Here is a 22,705-nt window from a genome sequence, read left to right on the forward strand (position 1 = left end):
ATTTTCTTCTAGAAATGCCTATTCACTACCAAGTGGGATAATTTAGCAACAGCAGCAGCAATGTAGGCGTGACATTGGCTTTGTCACCCACAGTTCAAGGGACACAAAAGGTTACCCCGCAATCACGCTGCTGTGGAGTAATATCATTCTTGTCCTTATTTCCTCAGATCAATCTGCAGCCAAAACATGCAGGCGCTGCTGTAAAAGAAAAGGTAGTGATGCCAATCTACCTGAAACCAAGGGAAGCCTTGCTGACAGTCTCCTACAGAAACCCAGGGGAAAAACCCAGTTCCCTTCCCTTGAAGCAGTAAGAAGACTCTTGCCTGTCTGGTGCACAACAACTTGACAGAGGCACCCGATCAGCAAAAGGTTTGTCCTGCAGACAGATTTCTATGTGTGTACTCCATAGTCCATGCAGGAATCCTTAAGCCACTTCTCCGGTCCAGAAGGGAATCCGAATTCACGGCTACCATCTACAAACTTAAACCTGGAGTCAGATTTGCAGTGAACTGGGATTCAGTGAAGTCTGAAGAGGCTTTTTGCCATGTGCCACGTGGTCTCCCCACGTTCCACAATTCTGCCTCTAACAATATTTAGGAGCCCAGTATTAGTCTCTTTCTCAGTAGCCCACCAGGCACCTCATTTTTGCAATGCCCAGCAGCCCATCTAAAACACAAGGGCACAGCAGACCTACTTCACATGAACAACATGACTGGTTTAGGAAGCCCATCTACCAGAGGGTGGATCTACTCTCACAGAAGAGCATATATTCAGCTGTTGCACAGAGAGTCTGCTGTCTTGAGAATCTTGTTCCCTGGTCTGACACAGGAAGAAACTATCAGTAATTACATATAAAGAGAAAGCTTCTTTCTAGGGATTTGTGTAGTGATTCCCTGCAATAAAGAGTGTTTCTAGCCATAGCAGAAAGCAGCAAAGGTCAGACAACATTCTTTCGTCCTGAGCCCAGCATTAAGAGATGGATTAGAGCTTGTGAAGAAATTCTGAATTTATAAAATTGCTTGATGGAAGCAGAGTGTAGCTTTTTCCACACAGAACAGTTGCAAGAAATTGGCTTGCTGCTTCTGCCAGCTCAAAGCTTTGAATCAATGTCTGTGGAAACCATTTCAGGTTTTTCCCATTGACTCCACTGGGCATGGAATCACACTTCAAACGGCCTGTATAGCTAAAGCTCTAATTATCTTGCTGTACCTGAAGATTATCCCTTGGGCTTTTCTCTGTGATTATTTCCTCCAGATGCTTTTATTCTATCCTAGAAATCGTTTTACAAAATAACGTAAACTCTCCACAACACGATATAAAAGACAATTTGCTTTCTCAGCCAGTAAGAAGTCAATGGCAAATGATTCTCTCTCTTTTTACATACTTTACTTGGCATATACTATTTTTTGATGTCAGTGTACAGGGGACTAGACTAGTTCTTCAAGGGACAACAGCCATATCCTTCTCAATGACCTTTTTCACTGCTATCTTGTCAACATGAGCTTGAAGAAAGATCTCACAGAAAGAGAGAAAAAACATAGAGGAAGAACATTTCTCAGCTGATTAACAACTTTCTAGCAACAATAACAATCTGTCCCTTTACTTCTCCAGCTACCTTAACATTATCCCAGACAACTGAAAAGTGGTGACTCATTTCAGGCTCATTTGCAAAGGGAAACAGAATTTTCAACTACTTATGCTTTTGTACAGAAATGGCAAGTGTGCATAGAAAAACATTTGAAAACTAATAAAATATCAGTTTGTTGGCAGAAAGCAAAAAAAAAACCACAGGAAAATTCTGACTCTTAGAAAAGGGGCTGACAAAGAACCACACAATGTTTATAAATCTGGTTTAAAGAAAAGCTGACTTCAGTCCATTGCTTTTGGATTTTGAATAAGTAATTCTGGACACTCTTTCTTGAGATATTGCCTCATATTAATATGCAACGTATTGGGGGATGTTAATTATTTGCTGAAGCGTGTTTTTTTTTCTTCATGTATCTTTTAAAAAATCAACTTTTAAGTTTATCTTTTAAAAAAATCCAAGTGTCCGGAGGAATCTTTCCTGGCAGCTTATTTTAACCTGTGTCATTTCAACAAGCTGATTCACAGCAGTAACCAATAAACAGTTCTAATGGCCCACATGTGGGGGAAGCAGGAACAAGCAGTAATGGGCAATTTCTCCTAAAGCCAATGCATGGTATAATCACACTCCAAAATAAAGTCTGAGATGACCCAACAGGGAAGATTTCCTGGAGTTCTTCTCAGTCTGGAAAGCAAACTGATTTTTTATTTAACTTGAATCTACATTTGAGTAACCTAAGATTTGGTCCTTAAGCCATTAATTTCAAGGAAATCCAAGTGGTCATGGAAAGGCTCACTGGCCTGTTACTCTTGCTACTAATATTTGTATTTCCAGGATGGCAAAATCCTGATGGAGAGAGTGTTGTACAGAGCCATGCTATGTTGAAGTGTTGTCCGAAAGAGCCAGAGATTCCTCAGGCAGGAGTTAGTTCAGAAGGTGACCCCAACCAGTTGTACCATGCACCAACGAGAACACTGCTACTCACAGATCTCTAACAGTATGACACATCAATTAGCAGATCACCTTTTTATGAACCACACATGGCACTTTAATATAATTTACAGTTTATTTGTAACGTATGCGAGGACACACAAACCAAGAGTCTGCTAACAATTTGAGAGGAAAGGATTACTTAGAACTGAAAATCTAGGACTGAAAAATCCACATGAAAAATTCCATCAAACACAGTGAAAGTAAACTCTGTCTGGAGCACCTTCCATTAACTGAAATATTCTACAAAATTCTTCTTTCCTCAAGACTATTGAAGGAAATTTGAAAAGTGGTTTCTTCTGCAATCAGATATCAGGAAAAAAGCTGTTTGAAAACCTGTCATAAATACTGGTCATATTTTTACAATGAAAGCTTACTGCAGCCAATTGCAAACCATTACTTATCACCTATGTTTTTTTCCATTCTTATGAATTAGAAACCTCAGCACAGTCAAAGCCAAAAAAGGCAAGCATACCCATTTGTTCAAAAATGAAGTCTCTTGCAAGTAAATAAATGTGTTGCATCTATATCAACTTCTTCTTCAATTATATTTTATTACATTAATTTTACACATTTTTTCTGCAAGCACATTGATATTGACATCTGTTAGCTATTGAGCATTCTGTACATTTAATACCACTGCAGATAGAAATCACCTGTTGGCATCTACCAGCTATGTATTTAAAAGTTCAGGGCAATAAGGCACTTAAACTTGTTAGGTTTCAGTCAGTAAAAATAATCATGTACTTAAATTCAAACACATGACTTGTTGAAATAGCTCCTGAATTGAAATCTCCATTGGCAAATTATTCATTTGAATGTACAGGGTTGCACAACTCTTTCTCTTCTATTATGTTCTTACTGAAAAAAGTAGCTATTTTCTATGTCCATTGAGGGCATGCCAGTTAACAGGCCTAAAAAAAACCACTGGATACATTTTAAAATTGCCTTTCTTCCAAAAATGTCTACTGCTATTTGAAAAACAAAAATTAATAGTATTATTTTTAACCGTAAAATACAAGAACATTTTTCCAATTGTTATTCAGCGGGAATGCTTTTAACATATTTAGGTATCACTCTAGACTCTAATGTTACCAATTCCAGAAAATCACTTTAGCAACACTGTTAATCTTTTTATAAATCAAATTTGCAAGCTGTAAAAACTTGTAAAACCTACAACCTCATAGTCATCATACTTCATAATGTCAAATATTTCTGGTCACAAATATATTCTTCCAGCCTTACCCATCACCATATGAAAATATATATGGGATGTAATTTATTCTGACATTTTTAGTACAACATAAGACTTTCATTTCATATTCTGTACTATATATATTCAATAGACAATATACAGAATAAATTCTGTGCATCCAACAATACAATTTCACTGAAGAAAAATAAGAGTACAGATTATATCCTATGTGAAGTATACAATTTAGGTTGGGTAACAGTGAGTGATGACAGATTTTATAGCACTTCAATGATGACTTAATCACTTCACTTATTATTTTGAAGCGATTTTGGATTAGTAGGGTTTTAGATGTTGAAGATTCATTTATATACAAACACAACTTACACTATGCTGGAATTTCACCAAATGTAAGTATCCATATTTATAACTCCCAAAATGTATAACTATTTTAAGTCATGACTTGCTGAAGGATTTCTTTGGTTTTATTTCATACTATTGCAAAAGAATAACTGAGTTGGATGGAAGCAGAACATCACCAACTGAATTAAAAGACCGTTTTACCAACAAGACGGCCTCCATGCAAATTCTGGTCGTGCCTAGCCATGTTTGATTTATGATAGCTGATGGGATTACAGCCTAGTCGAGGCAACCCACAATACACAAATGTGCTGTTAGTAGCCACGGTACATTAATCAATGGTGATGAGTGTAAAAAAATCTAAAATACTCTGATCTCAATATGTTATGGTTTTGCTCAGTTTTAGTGCACAGTAATGGGAAATTTAAGCACAAACCCATGTGCACTGATCATACGCTATACCTTAATTGTACATTCAGCAATGCAGTCGTTCAGCATTTGTTTTAATAAGCTCTGCATCTACATAAATACAGAATATGAATGCTCCCCAAACTCATCTTCTAAAATTGTACAACATTTTCACTTTGGATAGCAAATAAAAGAAGAAAAGAAATTAACTTTTGTTAATTACATCAAGATTTAAAAGAAACATAAAGGAAGTGAATAAAGTCTGATCCAATTGAATAAAATCTCTGAACTGAAAACATTCTAAATCAGATTTATGGTAATTCCAAGGCTTAAATGGGACATCACCTTTTTAAAATCAAGCAGACAGAACATTATCTTCATGTCAGAAACCATCTTTTTAAAGTGTACGTTTTGGTGCTATCCCATTTAAAACATAAATCAAGTATGCATATAGAGGACCAAAGATAACCAGCTGGTAGTCCACAAGTAAAGTCAGGCAGTTCATATTAATTCTCAAATCTGCAACTCATCCCAGCTCCTGGCAGCTCACCAACCACGTGCTGAATTTCTAGTCTAACAGCACCTGGGATTCCCAATCTCACTGCTCATCACAACACATAAAAACATGAAGGAAAGATGTCAAGCAAAGATTGCTGTAATAGAAAAGAGCTGCACATTGAGGTTTCAAGATGGAGAGCTGGGTTCCATGTTAGAACAGCTCCAGTGGACATAAAAATAATGTTGAGAGCAGAGAAGGTAAACAAAAGGTTATTTATATGCTGTTGAGTTCTATACCTATACTGCTTTCACAATCATGTTGGCAGGGATGCAGAACTTAACACAGTAACATAGAGAAGCTAGTATTATCCACAGAGTCAACTGTTCAGTCTACCTGGCAAACTGAACACTCAAGATAAAATCCAAGTAAGTCCATAATCCCAAATGTCATAAAGTGGGACTTCAGGCGAGATAAATAAAGGCAGAAAAAAAGATCCTTTTTCCTCTCTATTTTAATTGCTAAAGAACAATTCCTTTTAAAGAATACAAATCTTAGTATGCTGCTAAAACCCATCAAAACTTTATTACATTTTGAGTACATATAGATTTAAAATCTGAAGCAAATCTCAGATGATAATTTTAAACAATCAGGTACAGGATTCAGCTTCAGCTTCAGCTTCCTGTTAACTGAGTCTGAAAACCATAGTACATCATAGAAAAGTATCACATATAAATGAGAAAACAGCTTGACTCAGAGGTGGTTACCATTCTGAAATGGCACACCCAGGAAGACCAGAGGAGGATGACAGAGACAATTAGCCCTATAATTATGACACTCAGCAACCAGTCCATACAGTCAATCCTCCCCAGAAAAGCAAGAAGGAGAAAATACAAAGATTAGATTTTGAAGAAAATCTCAGTGATCAGCATGAAGAAAAATGTAAGCTGAGGTTCTAATATTTATTATAAAACCCAATGCATGCATCTGCCATCTGATTTTCACTAGCTCTGCTAAGGACCAAAAGAAATCTTTGAAGGTAAAACTTTGCGATATAGATGACACCAAAAATACAACTAATTCACGCTGAAAGAATTGCAGCATACTCTATTCATTTGAGAATGTATCCCCTGTAACAGGTTTGTGAGAGGATGAAGAAGATAGCCTTCCTCTACTGGGGTACTCCATACACAGCTCTAGAAAAGTGTCAGTCACGAGACAAGAAAGAAATGCATCTGAGATGAACGCACAACGCAACGTCCATCAGAGCAGGAGATATGGAACTGCTGATAAAACAATTAGAAACTCGCATATTGAGGAAACACCACCAACAGATCAAAACTCCCTACCTTTCTATGGCACATACATTTCACTAGCACACTTAGTTTAAGGAAGAACACAGTTCTAGACTATTAGGACAGAGAAAAGACGTCTTACTGAAGAGACCCATCCACACGTGGGTGTTTATCTAAATCCACTTTTATAAAGGCCTATATCACAAGTGAGGTTTTAGCAACTTGAAGACAAGAAAAGCATTATCCTGTATAAGTGATGATAGATGGATAGAGACATCCAAAAAAGCTTTTAAATATACCTACATGAGTTCTGTATTTTAATACCATGAACCAATACCAACACGATCAGGAATTTTCCATCTTCACACAAAGAAGGAGTAACACTGCACTGCCTGGACTTGTTCATAATCCTTAGGTCAAAATGCCCTGATCCTGGATGTGCAATGAAGGCAAATTCCCTGCTAGGAGTGTTAAAACGAGTTTCAGTGAAGCTCACCAGTCTTACAGATCAAAGAATATGCTGTCACAAGACTGGTTCTGCATGGTATTACCTTCCAAAATACAAAATCGCTTTCTTGTCAAATCAAAAGGTTTGATATGGAGACATTTATATTATCTCTAGTCCTATTATCTCTCTTAGGAGCCCTTTTCCTAAATATGATTATTGAAGTGAAACAATTTTACAGCTTCTGTGTCTGTCAACTTTTACTTCTAGACTACTGGAATAACGGAAACTAGCTGCTGGTGGAAGAGTATGAGACAGTTCTTTCTCTCTAGGTGAGTTGACTCTGCCACCTTTATTTTGCTAACAGACAGCAACCAGGGGCTCTCTGAGGCTGAGGTCCCTGATTTTGATAACACAGATACAACACACGTAAGAATCTTTACACATGAACCTTAAGAGTAACTTTGGAATTACACTTAACTTTACCTTGCTGTACCATCTGTGACTATAATCTTCCTGGGGTTAGTTTCATGAATACTGGTAGCAGAGCTGTCTTAGGAAGTTCTGGATTTCACCCACAGCCCAGCCACCTGTCCCTATCCCCACATTACAGTTCATCACCTCTCAGTAGTGCAGCTAAACTGTGGGACCAGCCTGAAAAACAGATCTCTGGAAAGAGGTGGTTAAAAATAACCTCCCAAACATCAAAGGGAAGAAGACAACTTTGCACCACTGAAGTTAATGTCTTAATGAAACTGCATGTAGGACAGAGCCTGCTAGCTTCATTTTTCTTGGGTCTGATGAGAGAGTCCTGCAGTGAGGATCTGTAAGTGGAGGGGGCAGCTAGAAAAAGGGTCAAGAGACTTGTGAAATGGATGGATGGCTAGCCCACAACCAGCGAACAGGACCCTTCTTTCCCATGGGACACTCAGATAAGGGCCTGAAAGCAAGAGCACTGCCTCAATTCTCTAGTTATCCACAGACCCAAACTCATCTCATGCTTGGAAGTGAGACTACCCGTTCCCAGACTCCCTGTCCCATGGTGCAAACACTCCTTGGTTCTATGGTCAGACTTGGCCCCATTACATGTGACAGCAGAAAGGTGGGAACTATGGCCTGGGAGAGCCTCCATAAAAGTCTGTGGCACCTGCTGACTGGAATTTTATCAATAGATAAGCATTTGCATAACCATAATTAAAAGGATTACAGTCATATGTACATAAAATACAGCTGGGATAATATGTGTATCTGTTTGCATGTGTCTATGTGTGTCTATGTATGTATGGTTGGAAAGACAGATTAATGTTAAAGGAGCATTCACAGACAAATATATGTAAAGTTTTGAGAGACTAGAACTACTTGTAGGAAGATTTGCTTTTGTTCTTTAAAATTGCATTATATTCACTTGTACTGTTTTATTTCTTCACTATTGCAACATTAAATTATCCTTCAGCTGAGTACTTGGATTTGACCATTTTATACTCCATATCCACAAATATCAGAGCTGCCACAGAGCAATGGTATTTTGATTGCAAAGAGCAAGCCTTTTTTTTTGTCTTTTTTCTTTTTTCTGAGAAATACACTGGTAAAGATAAAACACAGTGAATTCTTCTGGGGCTGGACTTTCATCCAGCTGTCCCCAAATGCAATATAAGCGTTAGAGAAAGCTGTCTGTTCATTGTTACTCTGAAAGACTTACAGTGATTCCTGAATACCCTTTGGTGTCATCTGACAACATTCTTATCTTTGGAAGGTTTTATTAAGAGCTACATTATATCATTCTGTTACCAATCATAGCTGGTACAGTTCAGATCCTTTTAATCACTTGGAAACTGTTGTATGGTTCTGCAGAAATACCTGGAGAGATGGCATGCGGCATAAAACTGCATTTCTAATGCATCTGTTTGTTACTGAGTAACAACCATGCTTCTTCATAAAATTCAATTGTCTGCGATTACCTTAAGACAGAACCAAAACTTAAAACATTTGAAGAATATGGAGAAACAATGCTTAGGAAATCATTTTACATTAGCAGTGAAAAGACATATAATGCATTTCTCTACGTATCTAAGTTACAGCTGACAGTCTTGTGAAGGTTTATATATTTCCACACCTGAGAATTAGCACCCTAGGAAGAACAAATCTAAGACCAATTTTAAAGCAGGAAACATTGGAGCCACTTGTACATCCTTCACAAGAAACTGAATCTGCAATACTTAATTACGAAAGGATGCAAGTTCCAACTGCCTTCTGTTTCAATACATACTCAAATTTTATCTGACAAGTGAACATTTTATACAGGTCTGATCAGCAAAACATCTGCCTGCCTTCACTCTCAGTATTGTTTGGCTTTCAGCTGCACCTCTAAATAGGACAACAGAACCATGGTGTTTCTCCTTTTGCAAAATACATTATGTGTAAACAGCCAGTAGTGATTATAAGACACTTAGGTACTATAACAACTATGGAAGTATCTCACATAAGTTCATATGAGGAATTCAACCACTGACTTCTGTTACTGTTTTAGGAGTCGCATCATAAACATAGCCATGTGTAATTAAAGTTCTGCCAAAAATACCTGTGCTTTTACATCATGACTTTCAAAGGAAATCTATCTGTAGCTAATGTCATAGTGTTGGTGTCCCTGCTGAATAAAATACATATAGGAGCTCTCGCCACAATCAGCTCCACTGACAAGTCCTCCATGGTTGCAGAGCTGAGGTATCTGTTACAAAGACACAAACTCAGGGGCTATTCTGAAACAGTTTCTAAAGGTTTACCTAAGCCACCCAGAGAGACAGCAATAGCTGCAGAAACTTGTGAGAAGGGTCTCCAGAATACATTTCCAAGTTCTTTTGCGCAACTTTGTGCATCTTTCCCCTTGCCTCTCCTTCCCACCCACTTGGGATTCAACTGCCCAGTAATGTACAGCTGCAGAACTACGCTGAACATGCCAGCAGAAAAAGTGACTTGATTTCTCTAGACTAAAATATTGCCCGAGTTTAATTTCAGTGAGGAGTAGCATATGACAAGGAACATATTTTTGAGTTGAACAGTGGGAGTTGGTTTAGCTTAATACACTTTCTGAAGTGTGCTATCACTATGACAAATATATATCTTCATGAGGACAGCTTTGTTAGAAGCGTTACTGATAAGAATCAGAGAGAGCGAAGGAAAACGCAGTCTTCACAGAACTGATCCTGAGTCTGGAAATGTTACGTTTTAAATACACAAGCAGATGGCATTTCAATAAATTAGAAGGAAAGAAAAGGAGAATTTATACACGGCAAGGGAGAACAGGGAAAGCAAGTTTAGCAGTATCTGCCAGAGATCTCCACAGCATTTTTATTAAGTGACTCTCTTAATGTCCATATACCATTTTAAGAAGCTTGCCAGCAAAGGTGGGGGGGGGGGGGAATGTACAGTGACAATTCACTTGTTTTAATGAAAGTTGTTCAGCCATCTTAATATTTTCATCTTTACACTGAAAATCATTGGTTTCCTTAATGCAAAAATGAAGTTGCTTCAGGCATGGTGCTGCAAACGTAGCATAATTCATTGTGTTAGGATGTCTTTTCAGTTACAATATCCTTAGCAAAAGCAATAAAAGGTGAGCACATACATCCCTTTGAATTTCAGTAGCTAACAGAAACTACCTAGTACAGGTGGAAGGTTTATAAGTAAGCCAGCAGAATCTGGGCAGCAGCAATAGGTTTATTCAGCTCTGTAGTTATACACTTCTTCACATCTTTTGTATGAACAGAAATCTCTGTCCTATTTAAGTCCCACTTTAATGTGCTATAATCTTTTTCAAGACACTGTCATAATCTCTTGAAAGAAACTCCTCATGCTCTTTGATGATATATGAAAATGTATCTTCTTTATGTCTGTATCTATGTTTTTTTTACAGTACCGAAGAAAGATGTAAAAGCTCATTTTATACATCTACATACAGACCTTTAACTATTTCTCATATTCAGGACATCATCAGTAAGTGGTTACTTTTTTGTACATCTTACTGCACCCGTAATGCATAACTCTTACGTTTTAAATTTATTAGGAAATAAGAATATTAATTGTATAGATACTTGTGTGTGTGTGTGTGTGTGTGTGTGTACACTTCGCTCATCTATTTTCTTTCTGGCACAAAAGATCCATAGTGAAGAAGAATGTTCTTGGTAGGGACAATTAAGGAGCTGTTCTGATCTTGGTGTTACAGTAAGTGTGAATAAGGTCAAAAATTTTAAATATATATGCATATTTCAAGATGAACATAAGAAAATAAACAAATGCAAATGCAAGTCAGTTTTAGTGAGTCAGTGGACAAAGTGCTTTCTTCTTAGTTTTGCCTAGTGAAACCTGTGTTATTATCAGCATTTAATGGAAAACAAACTTTGTCACAATACCATCTGAAGAACATAACAAACTACCCCAAAGAAGCACAATCCTTTCTAAAACTGGAAACATGGAGAGTTAACAGGAACACTTCTCCAGTGCTGCAGGAAACAAACAAACAAAAAAAACCCACAACAAACTTGTTTTCCATTCTCATTTAAGTTTAGCAATGATACTGATATGAAAAATAATTAAAATCACACACTCTTAAAAGTCCTAATGAGCACAAAAATGATGGCAGTGTTTTCAAAATTGCTGTGAAAACAACTGCTATCTCTAAAAAAGGAACAATACAATGCAAGTATTGTTGAAATCTCCTCTTGGTCTTATCTTGTCATGTTTCTGCATGGAAGCTGTCATTCCAGCCATTCAGAGACTCTGAGTAAGTGGTAGAAGTTACAGATTAGCTCTGAAACTATAGCCAAGCACCCTAAAACACTCAGCTAACAACTCTTTGAACATCAGGCCTACCCTAAGAGAAGGAAGGCAGGGAGCCAGGCAAACCATAACAGCTCTAAGTGCCTGGAGTGAGAGAAAGATGCAAGAGAAAAGGCTTGTAAGCCTTTCTAGCCTGCCTTGACCAAGGAAATAGGCTATACTGGTGTTGCTCTGTGAGTTCCAAGCTAAATAAAATTGTGCTTCTGAAATAAGAGTCTGAATAGGCTTTGTCATGACATTAGCTCTTCCAAGGTTGGAAAGCCAACACAGCAACTACAGGGTTCAGCAAGCATAACACTAAGCAGAGCTAAAACTAGTACAGAACACATGTTTGTCGACAGGACTGGAAGAAAGAGTCCATTGTAATCATTCATAGCTCCTGTTAGACTCATTTGAACTTGTTTCTGGTAGTCTGGCCTGAAATTGAGTCTTCTTCACTTTTCAAATGAAATGCAGGAGGCCAAAAAACTTTACCACAATGTTGAAGGAGAAGAAAATACTACTGAAACATACTGCTGCTGCTCCAGTATGTAAAACTACCTGTTTCAACCAATGCACAACAAAAATTCTTAGAAAAGAATAAAATTGTCCTGTACTCAAACTGCACATTAAAAAAAAAAAAGTCTGAGTTAACTATGTTGGTGTTTGATGTGGACAGTACTCTAATCTGCCACTTTTTTTTTTTTTTCCTCATCAGCACAATACCTTGATATTACTGAGCTTCACTCTTCAGGCAGGAAAGACTCTGCTTCACATGTAAGACAGAAAAACCAGAAGTCACCACAGTATCCTTGTTTTTTCCCCACATTTGAAACTGCAGGTTTAAATGAAAACTGGAACCTTCATGAACTGAATTTGAAATTACCTTTATTTAAAATTTGTCATATGATTAAGAATATGAACCCAATACACCCAAAACTACAGTAAGTCAGGTAAGTCCTCAATAAACTTTCATATTTACTCTAATGGTGTCATTATGAACATGTTACTGTTATTCTGTTAGCTGTCTTTGGATATACAGCTATCTTGAAGGTGCTGTTTAAACACTGCTCACTGCAGAAGACTGCATAGGTGGACTACATGTTCTATTAGATCAACAACAGTCACTTCCCTTTTCCATCCAAAGACAATATACTTGAGCAGGTTGTATAACACTTCTGTACTGTTTCAGATGTAGAGAGTATCAGGTTTCTACCCCAGTTCTGAGAGAAAAGGCCATTACCTTCTCCTGAGTCCTCCAGTTAATTGATATAGATCAAGCGCATTACCTACTTCCATTAAAACTAAATATTATAGGTATGATTTTTAAAAGGAAAAATTTCCCAGTTTAGCATATCCTACAGCAATCCTATCTTCCTACACACTGCCCAAGGATTCATGCACACCTGTCTTCATGAACGCCACCTAAATTTATCACAGTATCCTCCGTGATATTTCTCTTCCAAACCCTTCTATATTTGTTTTTCCGCCATGCAGCTCTGATCTCCACAGGCTAACTTTCACAGTGCCATTCCATGCACAGAAAGAAACTCTCCCAATATCCTAATGACATCTAGCCCCTATCCCATAATAAAAACTACAACTCCCAATGCCTATACAAATATGAAGTTCATTGTGGGGGCAAGGCCTAAGTTTTTCTTCTACATATGCTTGTTTAAGACAAAGCTATAGTTGCTAGCATAAAAGCTTTCAGCTGCTGGTCAAAGTCTCTGATGAACCCTCTCAACTGTCAGATCTAACAGATTATTAAAAATCTTCAGTAGCCTCTCAAAAAAAATAAATTTCAAAAGCTGGACATGGTCAAGAGCATTCTGGTTCCAACAATACGATTTTGCAGCAGAAATCAGTACTACCTTTCAAAAATCTGATATTCATAAGTGAACATTTCTAGTCAAGAACAGTATGATTAAGCTAACAAAGACAATCACTAGCAGCCCTGGAGAAGACAATCAGGGATGAGAGCTCTGCTTAGAGTGAAAGGAGCTATAATGAAAACTACTTTAGCCACAGCTATCTAAAAAGTGTTTTGGATTCATGCACTTCTAGGCATTTAACCATCGCGTACCAGGTAAATGTTCACAGTTTCCTGGTGATTCCCATATTTCTGCCGAGTTTCTGTCTGTCAAAGATCTTACCCTATTTTATAAATCCTACAGAAGGATTCACCTGATCTTTTAGCCATCTAAAAATCAGAGATCAATTCTAAACTAGCCAGATTAGTTTCCACTCTCTGTAGTCAGCAGAGACACTGCCACTGGTGCCTCTGCAGGGAAGATTTATTTCTCCTAACTTACAATAAAATGCATCATTTTCTGAAGGCATCTGTGTTTCTCACAAGGTAAAGAACTTAGAGTAGACACTGCTAAAATTCAGTGCACCCACTTCTACACCCACTTCTACAGGTACTAACTGCTCAAATGACTTACTGAAGAGCAGCTGAGAAAAAAATGTATTTACATTCAGATGAAGGATTCTCATGGCTCAAAAAAAGCCCTGACATTTCCATGAAGTCTCCTACTATCCCACATCCTGTTACACTCTCATAACAGCAGCATCACCCTCCTTTTTTTTTTTTTTTTTTTTAATTATCCATTTAAAAGCCAAGCTGATTTAGCTGAGTAGCCAGTGGGGACGCTGTCGGATTTTGTCACCTTCCTTTTACTATGGGCTGACTGAACTACTACTGGCAATAGCGCTACTATCCAAACACTTTCCTTGTTTGAGAGGTTTGGATTCTATTCATGTCACAATTAAGAGGGGAAGAAAATGGCTACATAATGAAAAGAAAACATTTCACTTGGAAGAGGATTATTTCCACCAGGGCCCATTCATCTTTATTCTATATAAAGCTGCTTTACTCTATGTAACTTTTCCTGTCTCCTGCAAACAATATCAGACTTGTCGCACCAAGTCAACAGAGGAAGATCAGGTTCCCCTTAACAAACTTCCAAAACCAGTTACAATGCCCACTATGAGCTGTATTATACTAATTACTGGAATTAATTGGCTTACCATTTAAAATAGTTTAGAGCAATACAGTAAGAGGAAGTCCTAAGTGAAGATTATTTTTTCCCTTCTTTCTTAACATCATACTATGGACTGATTTCCTGCGCAGTTTGTTTCAGTTTAGTAACTCACAGTTCCTTTTCATATTTCAAAGCATTGTTCTGAGAAAAAAAACATTGCTTTTTCCTATGGCTGGAGCTGGAATTTTTCCCTCTGGAGCCCTGACCAGTTGCTGTTTTGAAGTGCTCACAGCTTAGAAATTTAAAAAGAAAAAAAAGCCAACCTCAAAACAGAGGCTTCAAAGGTCAGGGTAAAGTGACATAGTTCATTCTGTGTACGAATGCTCTGTATCAACAAATACTCCTCTGTGTGCAGAGGCATTATGCTTGTTTCAACTACCTGGTCAAAGAAAATAGTAGGTTTCAGTTCTGCTGCCTAAACATTGCTGATAGCCCCAACTGAGCTGCTCAACTTTATTAAAAGAATCCATGTGGAGCTGTCAGGTATGGACCAGCCATGGCCCGACAGGATCTCATCTGGAGGCCAGCAGGAGCAGCAGCTAAGGGTCTTTAGGATACCCCAAGGCATCTTAAACAGTACCAGTTAATTATGTTTAGGCACATGAATCAAGACCTTAGTGCCTCCTCTCCCACCCTTCCTCATTCCAGAAGTCATACATCCCGCTTCCAGGGCATCTCCCTTCCTACGCTTCCTTTTTCCCAATTCAGAAGAGCGTACAGCTAACAACTCATTCAGACTTAAGAGAGTCCAACATTCCTTTCCCTCTCTCCTACAGGGTTGTGATGGATTCTCTCTCAGTGGAAGACCTTTCAGAAAGACCGTGTACAGTTCAGACAGACACTACAGCTACGATGTCGTAAGAACGCTACAAAACTCTACCGGCCTTGCCATGCTGCAGGTCAGATCAGATCAGCATGTCTTAAATTTTCAGGTTGGCAACCTCTTAATTAAGAGGCAACCAAACTGATGATCATTTTCAACTACTGTAAAAACAAGACCAAAAAGGTATGAATTATTGCTTTTGTTTTATAGATGGAGAAGGGAAAATGAGCTATCTTGCTTGGTGTCATAAAGCAATTCCAGGTCAGAGTTGGACAGGTGAGGGGAAGAGGTCACCTTGCTATGGAGAAAGACAAAGTATGAGGGTAGGAGTTGCGAAACTTTTAGCAGAACTAAAGCAGAGAATACAGGCAACAACAGGGAGGTTCATCCTAGAAGGAGCAGCAGAGACAAGAGGAAGGACAAACGAAGGGGAAGTAAGAAAGCAGTAACAGCAGAAAGAGTGCTGATGAAGGTGACAGAAGATCAAGCAGGGCAGAAGGCAATATTGCAATGAACAGCTTAGGAACATGTCAAAGCATCAAGCCAACAGTAAAGCAATTAAAACAAAATGAACAGTTAATCACTAGTGCTCACAGCAAGTCACTTGGCCATCCTACAACAGCATCCCAACACTTTTATTCTGGACCTGCAGTGCCTCACACAGCAGCAGGCAGCAGCAGTCTCTCTCACCAAAATATTCACTGTCAACAATCAGGGAATGGAGCAGAGGTATATGAGCTTCCTTTAAAAATCAGAACAGTTCCCTGTTTAACTTTTTCTTTACATGGCTGAGCTATTTTTACATCATAAGAAAGAGTTTAAATTCTTCTGTGACACACTTTAAAAACTGAATCCTGTTCTCCAAAAATACTCAAAGAGCAAATGTTAATGGTCCAATCTTGTCTTTCATTGTGCAGCACGTTCACTAAATCCTTTGGAAAATCATTTCCTGAGACTTTGCATTCACAACTTTAAAGCGTTTTATGCTGCATAATGAAAACAAGACTATACCATTTCTGCATGAACCAGGTAATTAGTACCTTGAACATACCTATAAGAGAAAAAAAAAAACAAACATAAAATATATCAGATATAACTCCAAAGTTTGCTGTATAGCAAATCTACAGAAAAAGAGACTTCCTAAAGCCTGGGGGGTGGATTGTGAAAGGTACATTTTAACATTATAGTGCTCACACAAATTGCAGTACTTCCAAATTAAATACTGATTCATATCCACTGAACTCAAGACAAAACAGCAAGGAGATTTACTTTCACCCAGCCTTTCTGTAACATATGCAGCCATGTCCCAAAGTGGATTCTTCAGCTGTTCAGATTTCCACCTTTCAGGACACTTTCAATGGGGAATTAAAAGCTTTCTGAGATGCCCAAGTTCTTGCCAACCCTATTCACAGCTCTCCATCACTAAACGTCTCCTTCCCAGGTCTGCATATTGTGAAAGTTTAATGGTACCAATGACACTTAAATTAAGCTCAGAGGTTAATAAAACATTTTTTTCTCTTACCTAGGCAGCTCCAGCAGGAGACTCTGCCCATATAAGATTCAAACCATCCCCAGGAAGATCTCCTCTCCACTGATGAATAAGGAACCTAGGGCAATCAGCTTGCTAATTTAGACATGCCAGTTGAGCGCCTAAAATTGCATGAATCCAAGCAAAGCGCTTTTGAGTTAGGCACTGTGTGTCTAACCCTCGAGACACCTGAGTTCCTTTACACAACCCATAGTGGTTACGCTAATTACATGGGTGTCCAAATACAGTACTCAGAATAAAATAAATTGAGTTGTAAAATGAGTTTTCAGAAAAGCAGTAAATGCATCCCACTAACACTGTGATACTGCAATGCTGATAAGGGGAGGAAAACCAAGGCCCAGAAACCCAAAAATCTTCATGCAAGTGGCTCGTTTATGCACCACACATGAAGTTTTGTCAGTCTTTCATAACTGGAGCCCTATAAAGTTTACCAGTTCCAGTACATGAAGTATTCTGGAAAAGATATTCTGTGGCCCTTTAGTAGAAACACTTGGGAAACTGGAAGACTATGAACATATGGATAACCTTGCCAGCTCAGACAAAAAGACTGCCTAGCTCAGTATTGACCTTGCCAACAGCAGCCACAAGCAGACGAGGGAAGTATAAATAACACTCTCTTGAGTATTTCCTAGCTCCTCTCTCCAAACCATGGGATTTCATCCCATAGAGCACCTCTCCAAGTACCTGCTCATGTGTCTTTTTGGACCCGTATAATCTTTTTGCACCTACAATCTCTTTTGACAAGGAGTTTCACAAATCTACCACCTGTTGCAGTAACAGTGACCTTTTTGTGTTCTCTATTGTATTCTCTAGCACCTATTTCGTGCTAACCTCACTGGGTGGCCCTTGAGTCTTGGTTGGCAAAGGCAGTCAGCCCCTCCACCCCAAATCATTCACAACTTAAGAGTCACAACTGTCCACATGTAAAAAGTGCTTGCTTATCTAACCGTTGCCTGTATGGAAACTATTCCAGTCTCAGAGATCCTCATAAGAAAAAGCTCTGTGCATACAAGGAAATTTTTTTGTGTATTGCAAACTGGATTAAAAATAAATATGTGATACAAATACATTAATATATTTTATATTCACCAGCCATAGAAACACAGTTAAAAACCCTACTGCATATCTTTTTAGAATTAAATAAAACCCAATGCTTTATCCACCCCTCATTTTAACTAGTGTTTATAATGATATTATAGTCCTGGAAAAAATTCTGGTTTTTTTTAAAGACCTGACTTATTTTTCAGAAATGAAAGTCATACAAAAATTATTAGTTTAAAACCCCACACAAGCACCTTCCAGTTCAGAGTATGACGTGGGGAAAAAAAAAGCATGTATCTACAAGCTAAGTAGAACTTTAAACTGTGGAAATTGGTTATTCAAATGATAAAAATCCCCAATTCACATTCATTACTAGAATTCACATCAATTGGAAACAAATCTACGGTTCCAGTGCATTCATAAGTCAGTACAGGCCATATAAGACCTAAAAAAAAAATCTTAGTCATTGAGTGACAAAAAGGTTGCCCTAGATTCTCCACAGTTCCCAATAGTAACAGAGGCTGCCAAGAAGTCAGAGGAGCCCACAACTGGCAACAGCAACCACGGACACCCGACTCCATGTAAGTACAGTGAAAAAGCCTGGTCAAAACCAGTCAAGTAGCCAAGAGCGTCAGGAGAAAGTGCTTCCTATAGAGAACACTAGCTGATTTATTACAAACTCAGATGAGGAGCACTAGTTTCAAATGCCAAGGATCCTTGGAAATAGACCTCAATGACATAAATGAACAAATGAACACAGGTCCCTCTGATATAGCAACACATCTGAAGAGCCAAAATGCCCTCAGATACTCCTACCATATAGAGAGTTTGAATGGATGAGTACACAGAGGACGGAATTGCTTTGCAACGGGTTGCAGATCCCTTGTCCCCACACACCCCCTCAAGCATACAGCAATGACGCTAATGACGTATCGCTCAGTAGCTGATACAGCACCTGCACAGTAAACTGGTCAGTATTTCAACAACAGAATTATTTTGAAAACATAAATTGTGTTTTCAACCAAAAAAATTACATTTCTTTAAGTTCACTCTTGTTAGAGCTGGAAAATACATGAAACAAAATTTTTCATTTTTTAAAACATCTATGTTTGAAATAGAACATTTTCTACAAAACTAACACAGTCACTATAAAGCTTTTTAAACTACATCCCTCAATTTTTACTCCCACTTGAAGACATTTCACAGTTCATTTATAAATCAAATTAAAAACTCCTCAAACGTCCCACAAAAAACATTCTGATTTTTTCTTAAAACCTTAATGAAGTACACAATCCCTTGCAGCAGTGACAGCAGTGTATCAGGTGACAGTGATTACTTTTTTCCTTCTAAATTTTTGGCACCTCTAAGTCTATAACTTCCTTTATGAAATCGTCATTACATACCAGAAGCCAGGTATGAAAGGATACACAGAAAGTCTGATGCACATGCCATGTTTAACCCATCTGCATATTTCGCCAGAACACTGCCTGTAACCCGTCATTTAAAGACAACAAGAAACAAATGCCATAACATTCTTATAAAAAATTCATGCAACACCCTCATCTAGCAACATCAATTACTTTACCTATCTCCTACACCGTTAGCTGTAAGACTGATAAAGCTACTCAGCAGGCAAGGGATTTAATGAAATAGACCCCGAGTTCCTGGGAGGATCGATCACCTATGGTTCCAACTCTAACACTTCTGACCAAATACAAGCTCTCTTCCTGCTGCTGAGCAATAGGCTTTTCTGGATCTTGATCAATCATGCTCCAAAGGAGGGAGGGTGTAATAATATGGTGTAAAGTATTCCAAGTGTGTAGGAGAACAATTGATTTTGGTGAAAGGGAGGATGAGAAGAAACTATTTAAAAAATAATAGAAATTGACAGCTTTTACATTTAGGTCACTTGAGCAGCAAAACAAGTTCACAGCAGTTCTTTCAATAAGCAACAATACAATTAAGCATATGTACTAATCGTCATTAATAAACCACATAAGCCAGCATTAAAAAAAAAATACAGCCTTGCACTGTTACAGGTTCCCAGTTTCCACAAATATTTTCAATTCTGTTCCCCATCTAAGGCTGAGGCATCAAGACACAAATATCACAGAACAAACATCTCCCAGTAGCTACCTAATGAGCCACTATCAAAATAAACAGCATCAAAAAAAAAAACCAACCCACTTGTCAGTGAAAGGCCTCCAGTTCTCTTCCCATTGCCTAACAAATTTAAGTACTGTCTGCCTCCTGCTCCTTTCAGTGCAAGGCTGAACAGGGGATAATTTGGCTGTCCTTCCTCTGCAAGGAAGAAATAAAAAATTCCTTACTTCTTGATCCTTCTAAACTAACCCAAACGTTCCTTACCTTGAAGTCTAGTACATTCTAGTCTTAAATTTCCTTTAAATAAAGCTGATTTAATATCCCATCGCTGGATGAACTTCATGTTCTAGAGGAAATCTTACCTAATTTTGGCAGGGAATACGGCACTTTAAAATAATCTTCATAAAATTCAATGAGTCTCCTTGTAATATTTAGAGCATAGTCCCCCGATCCTCTTCGGATTGCATCAGGCCTTGCATATAACCGTACCTGTTAAAAAACAAAGCGAAAGACTGATCATTTCAGCACCTACCTTTTAAAGCTATCCTACCTGCAGAGGTGAACTATTCTAAGGTTGTTGTGAGGTGGCAGGATTATTCACTTAAAGCCAAATGTGACTGTCATTGGTTCGTCAAAACATGTTGTAGCTGAAAACCAGAACTTCCACAATTAAGGTGACAAAGTTGAGAAGTCACAATCTCCTACTTGTTTTTGTTGCCAAATAAAAGACTTAACACTCCTTGCATCAAAATAAATATTCAAAGAAAACACTTACATGTGTTTGCTAGAGATATGATGGGAGAGTGGATTAGTATAATGGTTCTCTGCCTACAGTGAATGTAGGCAGGAAGCAGTGGCTCAGTAGGAGAGAAGTTCACGGTTTGTTAAAGGCACATTATATCAAGCCCTGAAAGTATTAGTAGACTGTGGAGAAAAAAAAAATAATAATCGTTCTCTTTTCCTTTTCTCTGGCAGTGACACAGTTACCCTCGATGGGCTATGGAAGAGTGCAAAAAACCACCATTTATAAGCTCATTCATGTACACAAACAATTAACATTCCTGAAACCTCCATGACTGCTTCAGGCCTCTGTTTTCAGAAAGCAGTAAATTAAAGCTGTTTATACAAGCCACAGACTGCTGTGTTCAGTATAAAACAGCTCCCACATCTGACTACGTGGAGCACCCCAGTGAACAGAACTCACCTTCATAATTCAGCACTCAAGTGTGACCCTGATTAAGGACATAGCAGAAAGCACTGCCAGGTTACTCACTACTCCCTGTCCTTACAGTCCTTAATGCTTCCTTAGTGCAAAGATGACATACAGCTGAGAACTGTTAACCAAGAAAGGGATAGAAAGGAGAGTCACTTTTCCTTCTCCCTCCTCATATGCTGTCTGATGGAAGCAGTGTGTGCTTTGTCTCTAGTGGCTGTGGCAGAAGATCTCTACCTGCAGCACATAATGACCTGATACAAATGAGATTCTACTAAACGTCCATCCTAATAATAGTATCTGACACGCTAATACTTTCTGTGGTAGGATTAAACCCCAGCCAGGGTTCTGAGGAAAGCAGCAGGGCAGCAATCAGAAAATATCAATGCAACATGAAGGAGAAATATCAGTTTTGAAATGTTTCTAAATGCTCTATTCTGGACCAAGAAAAGCCAATGGGATTTTCGGCTTTAATGAAAGCATTACCAAGTATTGCTTTACTGCTCTTTTGCTGAACCAGGTTTAGTTATCTGAGTGGAAACCAGACACCAAACCTCTGTACACTGTCAATTCTGTTTTAACCCACTTTCTCTTTGTTTTCAGTATGCAGACACATCATTCTGCTTTGTTACTATGTCCATCTTTACATTTTTATCTTTGTGTTGTGTTAGACTCAGTGCACAATCAACCATATAGTTATCATTTGTAATGTAAAACAGATAACAGCGTAACCTAATGAGACATGTAATAAAGCAGACTTCTCATAATCACCACCTGAAAGCATATAAACCATTATCTGAACACCTCCAAGTCACTATTTTTGTTTATTGCTTCCTTCCAAAGTTAACAGTGGCACGTACATTAAATGTTCCCTTATCTGCTAAACTAAATGTATTTTTTAACAAAATAGATATTAACCACAGAGATCATAATTCAAACATCTCAAAACCTTTAGTTTATGGAAGGATGGTAAGAATCACAATTAGATTTGTGATGAACACTGTTTTGTATCATTAAACCTTTATACACAATTTTGCATAATTGCTTTACTGGCACAGTTGACTGTATCAGCAAATTAGGAAAAAAAGAGTCAGCCAACCAAGTATGCAAAAAATCATTCAATTTGACAGTGGCCAAATGTGTCCATAATAAGGAACGGGACAACAGAAGGGAAGAAAAAAAAAAAAATAGGTATATACAAGAAAAATCGAGGTTCAACTTACTGCATTACAACGTGTGTCTTTTGGCAAATGAAGAAAAGGCATTTAATGGTGTCTGAGATGGAGCCCAGGTACCAAAGCTCAAAAACCGCAATGCTGCAGACTTTCATTTGCCACCTGCCTAAC

The 22,705-nt window shown here is 38.1% G+C and overlaps 1 protein-coding gene across 2 annotated transcripts in view; it reads right to left on the reverse strand.

Annotated features, from left to right (window-relative positions):
• Positions 1-22,705, reverse strand: part of TRHDE (thyrotropin releasing hormone degrading enzyme) — a 221,401-nt gene that overhangs the window by 160,612 nt on the left and 38,084 nt on the right. For both annotated transcript variants that reach the window (XM_069773711.1, XM_069773710.1), the window contains exon 3: positions 20,509-20,635. In XM_069773711.1, coding sequence (XP_069629812.1) covers positions 20,509-20,635 — 127 coding nt within the window. The remainder of the gene's footprint in view (positions 1-20,508; positions 20,636-22,705) is intronic.

Source organism: Haliaeetus albicilla, chromosome 28, assembly GCF_947461875.1.
Source record: "Haliaeetus albicilla chromosome 28, bHalAlb1.1, whole genome shotgun sequence".
Lineage (NCBI taxonomy): Eukaryota > Metazoa > Chordata > Aves > Accipitriformes > Accipitridae > Haliaeetus > Haliaeetus albicilla.